This window comes from Anabas testudineus, chromosome 15 (genome assembly GCF_900324465.2).
Source record: "Anabas testudineus chromosome 15, fAnaTes1.2, whole genome shotgun sequence".
NCBI classification, from domain to species: Eukaryota; Metazoa; Chordata; class Actinopteri; order Anabantiformes; family Anabantidae; genus Anabas; species Anabas testudineus.
The window spans coordinates 5,919,599-5,929,209 of NC_046624.1; the positions used below are offsets into that span (position 1 = coordinate 5,919,599).

General features: G+C 42.4%; 1 protein-coding gene across 1 annotated transcript in view; it reads right to left on the reverse strand.

Annotated features, from left to right (window-relative positions):
- ptk7b (protein tyrosine kinase 7b) overlaps positions 1 to 8,284 on the reverse strand; it is a 63,546-nt gene extending 55,262 nt beyond the window's left edge. Inside the window, exon 1 of the mRNA XM_026355787.1 lies at positions 7,733 to 8,284. Coding sequence (XP_026211572.1) covers positions 7,733 to 7,814 — 82 coding nt within the window. The 5' untranslated portion in view covers positions 7,815 to 8,284. The remainder of the gene's footprint in view (positions 1 to 7,732) is intronic.
- Between the last annotated feature and the right edge of the window lie 1,327 nt (positions 8,285 to 9,611).

Here is a 9,611-nt window from a genome sequence, read left to right on the forward strand (position 1 = left end):
GGGGAACTGCCAGGGATCATTTAGACTGGAAATAAATTGTACACATTTTTGTCCGACATTGTCACTCTGCATTAATTTGTAAATAAAACATTTTAATCAGTAATTAAAACAATAAGTTTAGCTCTGTTAAGAATCTTAGGATTCACGTGTGTGATCTCCACTATAAAACTCTAAGAAAGTACAATCGATCCAAAAGCCAGTGTTCACTGGTTGGTGCCTTTCCAGTTTTGTTCATGTAAAACTCTCTTTAAAAATATAATACTCAAGGCTGCCCCTCAAGACTTCCGAGTGAAAAATCCTTTTTATAAAGCTTTCAGACTGTGGAAACCAGAATTACCATATTTAATGCCTTAAACAGCAAAAGTAATTTTACCAAATATACAGTACAACACAGAACTCAGAGTTTTAATAAAACACCAAGAGCAGCCCCATATATCATATCTGTCTTCCCAATAACAGCTGCAGCACGGTGGAAGGTTGGAGACAGACAAACAGGAAATATCTTCCTAGATGTTACTGATCTAACCTGTCACCATTCATGCAAATAGATTTTCACCTGTGTGACATGTACATGTAAGACATAAAAGTTCCAGAAATGGGCACAGGACACAAGCCGGACACTGACACCGAGTAAAGAACCACATTACATTCCTACAGACGTGAGAGACAATTTGTTTGCATATAAAAACAACTTCCCACCAGCCGTCTCTGTCAGGATGCAACACTTGTGTGGAGTCGTTTCAGCTTCATTCCCGAGCACTGAGCAAAGAGGAGCAGTTTCACCAACACCCCCTCAAACCTACTCAGTTATTCTGCCATCCTTCTGTCAGAACTGATTAAAAATACACTGAAGTCTGGCTTATCGCAGACTCAAAGGGAGGTTCAGATAGAGGACAGCAGAAAGGAGGATGGGGGTTTAAAAGGGATTCAGTAGTTGGCATAGTTTGTGAAACTGGAACGAGCAAAGTGAAAAGGAGCAGAGGAAGGTGAAACAGAGAGCCAGTTCAGCAGTAACAGTGAGAGACCAAGATGAAGCTGGGGAGGCTGATGAGATTGTTTAACATAATTAAAACCACAGAACATAATAATGCTGGCTGTGTAATCAGCTTCTCTGCTATGGTAATTACTGTCTGCTAACACAGAACAATGCTGGCCATAATGTGCCAGTGCTGTTTGATGTCCTAGTTGCAGAAGTGGAGATGTATACTTTGTCAAACGTGGCTGGGTAACAGACCACAGGTCAGCAGAGGCTTTACTCGTGATTATATAGCAAATAAACAAATTTACAAAACAACCAGATCCACTGTTGGAGGTTGATTATTTAGCAAAGAACTGAGAGACTCAAAAAAAAAAAAAGTTATTCAAGGAAGTACAATTCTCAAAAGAACAGAAATTTACAGAAAAAAGAAGGATCAAAGAGAAATGTTAAGTATAGCAGACTTTACACTTTCTAGACACATAAAGTCATAAACAGCATAAGAAAATGTATTAGTTCATTTTATAAGAAAAAAATAGAAGAGTTCTGGGTCTATTTTATTGTTTGGAACATCTTTGGAGCATACAACAGATTAGGAAGAAGAAAAAAATCAGCTAGCTAACACACATTGTGAGGAAGCTTTTCAATGCATAACAACATTGGTTGGGGTGGGAAATGTAATCACAGACCATAACCTGTTAAAGAAGAGAAGAAGCTTTTCTACAAGGCCACAGAAGCCAACCCAGTGCATTAATTCAGACTAACTGCAGAAGCAAGTGGTGTGTGCAAAGAATTTGACCTGTTCATTTAGCAAGCCTGCACAGCCTTCACATCTCTTATATTGACCACAGCACGTTAAAGTAAAGTAGAAGTGGCCACTGGGAGGGTTTTAATATATATTCGTCGCATATGATATTCTTCTTGTTCTTTCACCCACACAGACACATTCAAGCCAAACTGCTTGCTAAAAAAAAAAAAAAAAAAAAGAAATCTGCTAAATAAATTCAAACCAGATTTACTTCAGGGACAAATTCACAGAAAAACACTTTCAAGAAATATTATTGTGGTGGGATATTATTCTTCGTGAGAAGAGCTGAAAAGATACAACTGTGCTACAGAGCCTGGGAGAACACCAGTGGTACTGGGCCACTTGGATCACATCCAGAATGTATGAGCTTGGATTCAAAGGCACCGGGAACTTCTAAAACATTCACAGGCTTCCTGTGCCAAAAACTGATAAAGCCAATAGCTTCAGTCATACATTATGCTGGTTCCATCACACACAGTCAATGCCAGTTGTGCAGGTTTAGTGAGGTGCCAGGACCAGGGGGTTATCACTTTAGAGGCTGCCATGGAGACACGGCTGGCCCTCCTGTGACCTTTGAGCTCTGCTGCAAGCCACAGAAAGACAAACCACAGCACGATTAGTAGAAACACCGCAAAACAGAACAGCAACACAACAAGTAGGATGAGCTGGATGACTGGATGATACAGTAAATCAGCACAGATAAGAGGACGCACAGACCGACTCAAAGAAAATATTTTCTTACTAAAAAAACAAGTGGCCCTGTGTGGGGTCAGTTGTAATCAGTTGGTCTCATCCGTTTGAAGATCAAACAGAGTTGAAAACCCTTCCCATTAAACACCAGTGACCTTTTCAGCCTGTTTAAATCTAATGGTGTGGTGAGGAGGAGCTGAGGACTGATTGAGAGCGGCCTGATGTCACTCCGCCTGTGGCCCGTTGCTATGATGAGTTCATTCAGGCTCAGGACACAAAGAGTTAATGGCTGCTGGGATTATGCAATGGCATGCCAGACGCCTTTCTCCTTTCTTGCCCTCCGTTCTTCCCACCCTCCCCTTCAAAACGGGCTGAAGCCAAATTAGGCATTCCTTCACGTTTTGATCGGATGCATTTGAATGCAGTGGTGGCGCTGCACATGCTTTGGCACCAACGTGGGAACAAAACAAGGATTTTGTTTCATTCAGAGGGAAAGCCTTCCCTTACCAGGGCCTCACACCTGCCCCGCAGGGGGAACGTTGTCGTAAAGATTTACAACTGTCAGAGTGGGGGATGTCTGCAGAGTGTCAAACCAGTAAGAACATCTGTATTCATCGTTTTAGATGTAAATGTGAAAACACTGGTTATCACTAATAGCAGATAAGACGTGTTAAGGTTAAAGATGGTCAGCAACTGCATCTGATAAGACAACATTACTGAAGGATCACAGCTACAAAACAAGCGAAGAACATCTGACTTTATTACATTAGGGCGGTCTGAGTGACCGAGTAACTGAGACCCAACCTTTAGAAAGTGTTGGGAGATATGACAATATACAGCAAAGCATGACACAGTAGGCCTTTGTCTACCAGATGATATGTCACTACACCTGTTCAGCCTAGTAGCTCTCCCCTTTATATAGTATCTCTGGGTGTGTTAGCAGGCTTTCAGAGTGAAATGTGTGCAAGCATTTAAAAAAAGGTGCACTGAGAACCTTGACTGTTACATGTAGGATTTTAATGCTTATACTCCCATTATCCTTTCACAAAAGGAGTACTACATGACAATCACTATTATCTCTGAAAATGTGCATCATAATCACCACAGGAGAAAAACAATGTGCATATTTTACATGAGATGAAAAAGTTGCAACATATAATTGCTAGTGTTGTTGGTCAACAATCAGATTCTCAGTCTTTTCAAATCAGATCGGATAATTCATGAATTACTTTAAAGACTTTTAAATGTATATAGCCAAATCTAAAAAAAATAAATAAATAAATCACACTGCTTGAATTAATGAAACTCACCACTGATTAATCTTCTGATGGTTATATTGATTAACTGATTTTCTATTTGATTATCAAATGTTTTAAAACATAGTAAAATATGCCTGTGGTAAATAAAATTTTTAAAAGAGTTTTAAAAATTACAGAATGAAATTTCATGACATGTGCCCTGGTAAATTCACAAACCCCTCCAGCAGAGCATCCCACCGAAGCATGGCAGCACATAATTGTAAACGCTTTGGTAGAGAGAGGGAAAAAAGAACATTTCTGGGATTTAGAGTAACACAGCAAAATAAGGAGCGGTGCTGGGTCAGGATGCAGGCTCCAGCCCAGACGGGAGACAGAGCTGTGGAGGCAGGCACCAAGTCAATAAACAACAGAGATTCTTCCAGACAACAGTGGCAACCACGAGAGGCAACAGACCAACTCCAGCAGGAAAGACAGAATAAAAGGCAGATCTAAGCTGAGTCCAATCACAGCCACAGGGTCCAACAGCCGAGCCAGGAAAACCACAAACATGTGAGCCAGCATGCATGCACTCTTATAACACGTATACAAAGCAGCTAAAGTACATGAGTCATTAGATGCAGTAATCATCATTTAAAGCGAGTCACTCGGTTCTCACAGTCCTTTGTTTATTTGGCGTTATTAATCACATACAGTTAACAGGGGCCACAGTGGTCATTACGAACGGTGGTTGGTTTTCGATCCAAGCAAACAACACTGAGATTCAGCATGTAGTTCCCATACACACATTAGTTTTTCTAGAGCGTGGAAGATATATTGCAGAAAACATCTAATAAGCTTTAATACATCTAGAGTTGATGTTTTTAGGAACCACTGATCCGCAGCTTCAAAATGATTCCAATTAACACATCTTTGAGATGCTATAGAGAAACTGAACAAATTAAGCTACATGAACAGAGGACTTTTCCTCTTAGTCAACCAATAAGGTAAACGAGTACTGTGAGAACAATAGAGCCTGATGAGAGTGATTCTTTTATTCGCAGTTTATTCCGTCTTTATGCACCTTCTTTCTTTAGCCACATGTTTTATCTCTGCTTAGGCTCCTTTCTCCTCCACTCCTCCAAGTCATTTAAGATGGCAGACTTAGATCAGTTTTGGGGTCATGAGCTGGAAGACTGGGAACCCAGAAGATGAGAGCGCATCAATTTAGAAATGACAAGGAGCCCAAATCCGAGACAGTGGGCAGCCATGACTGTAACCTCAGAGAGAGTGCAAGAGGATCCTCCCCTGGGACCTGAGCCCTCTATAATGGAGTAAATGCACACTGCACATACTGACTGGGTGAAAAAGTGGACTCTCGAGTTCAAAAGCCTTCACCTAAACCTGAATAAACATTGTCTGATAAATGGCCAGAAACAAGAGCCATAGGAGACTTTGAGAAATCCTCCCCCAGCCTCACAACTTGTGCTACCAGTCACTCTCTCAATGCGCACAAACACCAAGAGGCAGATCTTATTATTCAACTCCATTCATCAGGCTCTTTTTTTCGCCCTGTACTTTGTTTTGCTGTCACGCTCAACTCTAAGAAGAGCTAGTTTTGACGATCCTTTAAACGGCCCAAGAAAATTATACTGTAATAACAACCTACATTTCTGCGGGAGAGGGGCTGGAGTTAAAGCAAGAAGAACGCAGCGTTCTTTCCTTGCCTTTCTACAATAATAGGGAACAACAAATGATAAGAAAGCAAAGAACACAGGCACAAAAGACGCATTGGACTTCTTTAGAAGAAATGGTGTTTACAAGGGAAGACAGAGCAAAAAATTCAAAGTAAAAATCCTTAATAAAAATGTAACATTGGAACAACAAAACAGTACAAAAAGGGCAGGTTGGCATATATACAAAACACTCTGGGAAAGAAAGCCCATGTTATCTGCGGAGAACTGCTCTCCAGACTCCAACCTAATGCAGTGCAGAAGTTCAGAACCTGCAGATTAAGTTTGTCACTCACTCGTCCATTCAGGAGCGCTTCTGCTTAATACTGACTTCCTGTATGCTTGTACCCTTGTGGGTGAAACACTACCCACTTGTTGACAGAAAAACAAATCCATTACACAAACCCAATAAAATCCACTGTGGTTTGCTAATCCGGTAGCCGAGTTAAATTTTCTCGTTTTAAAGTGGGTTGTAGGAGGCGGAGAGATCGTTCCCAAAGCCAGGATTCATTGGGGAATCCCATTACAAAACTTTACTGTACACCTCTAGATCACTGTAAATTGGATCCTACTGTTAGTCCACAGGCACCCGAATTATTAATGCACCAGGAAACCTGAAATGCAGACCTTCACCGATGGCGCTTTAAGGGACAGAGATCAAACAGAAAAGTCAGAGAAGAGGTGACAGCACGAGAGAAGTTACTTAAACAAATCACATCTACCTCAGCTACGAGCCCACCCACATCAATAGATGAGGAATGAAAGGAGGGAAGAGGGAATGAAAAACACACCACACGCTGTAAGACGGAGAGGATGTGTGGTAGTAATAGGTAGACAGATGGGAGAGTTGCTGCATTAACGTTATGGACATTAACTCCATAAGTGGCTTTCATCTGCTCTGCTGTAAGAGCTGCTCCAGAGGCCGACGGCACAAATAGAAACCAGATCGAGATACAGAAAAGAAAGGGCTGAACGGCAAAACAGAGTTATGATTGTATCCCAGAAATAGGAAGAAAAAAAAAGATCTGGGTAAATATTTGACCACAGTGGCTAGATCCTACAGATTAAACAAGCCTGCAGAAACACAGCGTGTTTGGTGTGGATACTTCATGTGAGAATAAAGCCGCTATAAACAGAAATGTGGCTCATTGGCCACCACGTTTGGCCTTTATGCACATTCAGAGAGCCTTTAAATAACAGGACATTTCTAAAGTTAGCTAAGACACACACAGCGGTCATGACAGTACCTGGCTTGGCTCTATTCATGCATCTTATAAACACAAACCCATAGCTGCCCGCACCTCCCCTGCTGCCTGCACACAGAGGACACATTCATCCCAAAGTGGGCACCATGAGGAGACTGGAGGGAGGCGGCAGACACACTTCAACTTAAAGGAATTTTTCAGCCACTTCAGCTATCATGGCTGTATTGAAGGCACAGGAAAACACAATTCTTCCTTCTGTCTACATGTGGAGATCAGATAATAGCGACTCTGTTTTGACCTGATGAGCGGTGAGTTAATGAATCCTGATCCCTGGCAGGATAAGAACACAAAATAGGAAGGACGTTATCGTGGCTTTACTCTCACCCAGAGGCTGAGGTTGTGAAGTTTGGGAGGCATCGACAATTTGGGAGCCATCTTCATTTCTCTTTTCTCCTCTAGCTCCTCTCCTTTGGATAACAGTAAGAGCAGAAGAGCAGCACTCCTCTCCAACCATGCATATGAATGGCACCCGTAAAAAGCCTGCCAAACTGGAGCCCAGCGAGGCAGTCCAAACATGCACAGAGAATTATGAATATGATAATCAGAAATGGTTTATCCATTGTGCTGTTTGAGGATGGAAGCACAGTCTACTCCTGGGAATACATAATGGCTGCCTTCAGTGATAGATGGAAACCTGCTAGGATTCTGCTGCAGATAGAAGTTTAATTACCGTGTAAACAGAGCAATATGCAAACACTGGTGTTGATGTGCTGTGGAAAAGAAGCTGTTTTAATATATAGTATATCAGTTCTAGTAACGTTGTATTAAATCCGGTGCATTAGATATTGAGCTTCTTGGCTGTAAACTTCCAGTTGTTTTTGGTGTTAATGGGGGGGGAGGGGTGTCCCCTTCCCCCATTGATCCCCAAACTAAATGTACTTTAGATTCTTTCAGCTCCAACTTAGCACAAAGTGCTAAAGTACGCGTCTGCTATTTCACCCATTCAGCTCGTTTCTCAGTGTCTCCACAGACAGAGAGTGTGTGTGTGTGTGTGTAATGTAACGGTACAGTAGCTCGTTACTAACCTTGGAGGAGTAAAATACCGACGGCGTACCCTCCACACAGCAGCGGGGCTCTCCTCCGTGCCCTCTCTCCTCTTACATCCATGACCGGCTCCCCGGTGCTGTTCTCCGGCGGCCGCTGGAGAGCCGTAGGGCGAAAGAGGAGCGTCAGCGAGATGCGTGCGTCACCGTGCGCGCACAGGTAAACCGACCCCGCTACCTGCCGCACCAGGCGGCCTGTTCACCTGGTCGTTTCGGAGACTAGCGAGAACCAGACGGAAACATGTGCGGACGGACGGACGGACGCTCCGTGAGGCCGCCGAGAGCAGCGACCTGACGGGCTCACGGTGAGGAGCCCCGCCGAAAGTTTGAGGCCAACTTTAAACTTGCAGGCGCTTTGCGGGACGGAAGCCTCGGTGTGAATCTACATTACATTTCTTTAGAGCCCGGTGTCTGTAGCCGCCGTCCGCCTGCGTCCAGAGCCGCCGACCGCTGGAGCAGTTCACTCTTCAACAGGAGCGAGTTTCGCTGCGCCGTGTCTCCAAGTTGGCTTCCTCCCACTCGCCTGTTTCCATCAGCGGCAACAGGACCGACACAGTACACCTGAGTTCCGGTGTGAACCTTCAAAGTAAATGGTGTACGACACAGTTAGCTATATAACATTTTAGCATATGTACTTTCTGCAAGCAAAGAAAAAAAGATTTAAAACATGTATGTATTTGTAATCATTGGATAATATTTTGTTTAGGTGAAAAGATAAATATACGGCGGAAATAGATTTAATATATACAAATAATATAATGTGTCAATAATAATTAGTTTAACACAATATGTTTTCATTTGTATGCTTTTCAGCTAGGTTGGGATGTTATTGTTATTTTAGTTAAGCACTACTGTCATCGACCGGATTGGGGTTTTTTTTTCGCCTAGACATAGAAAACACGCAAGAAAATGAACCATGTCCTTTTTATTTTGAAGTGCGCACACCACTCCATCCGGTGTGAATCCGTGCCACTTGACCTTCATCCCCTGTTTCCCTACAGTGCAGCTTCCGGTGCCCGTGCCTGACCCGGGATAAGGAGCACAACACTGCGACCCCGCGGCCCGAGCTGAGCACTGTGGTCTCCAGTGCGACACACGCAGATTAATGAAATAAACGATGCTATGAAGTTCTTAAAATACGCGTTTTTATTTTCAACATGTTTTGTTGATATGCAGTAAAATCTAGAAGATGAAACACTCAACTTATGGTGACCGTGCCTATGTTAAGTTGTTTATTATTAGAAATTGGTTGATCCAATTCAGGTTTTCTGTGATTTTGTATTAATTTAATTTTGTTAGTCCGTTCTTACCAATTCCAGGGCATGGAAAGTGTATTATTGGTTTCAGGTGAAGGGACATATTTGTCACTGTGGTTTTTTTTGTTTTTTTTTGTTTTTTTGTTTGTTTGTTTTTGCAGTGCTATTTTGGAACAGATAATTCTTGTGCCAAGTCAGACCTGCTTCCCCATCTGGTCTGCTTAGTAAGGTTGTGTAAATAATGGCTTTTTTAAAGAGGGCCACTGGATCTTAGGTGGTGTGACTCTTCCTGTTCCTCCTAATCCCTGTTGTAGTGTTGTTTAGCCTTATCATCTAGTGATGCCCTTCTTTCTTCTCTAATCTTTGGTCTATTACTCCTGTAGGTCTATTATAGCTACATGCTGGAACTAATAGAGAACATCTGTCCTAACATCTCCAGTGTTTATCAAAATGCTCTTATATCACATTTTCTTTTTTTTTTTTTATTAAAGCAAAGCATTCTGTTCATTTTAGAGTCTGGCAGATAATAAATAGCAGAAACACAGTGAGTCCTGCCCATGCTAATGTATTTGCTCAGTACAAAGGGACGTCCCCTGCTGGCACCA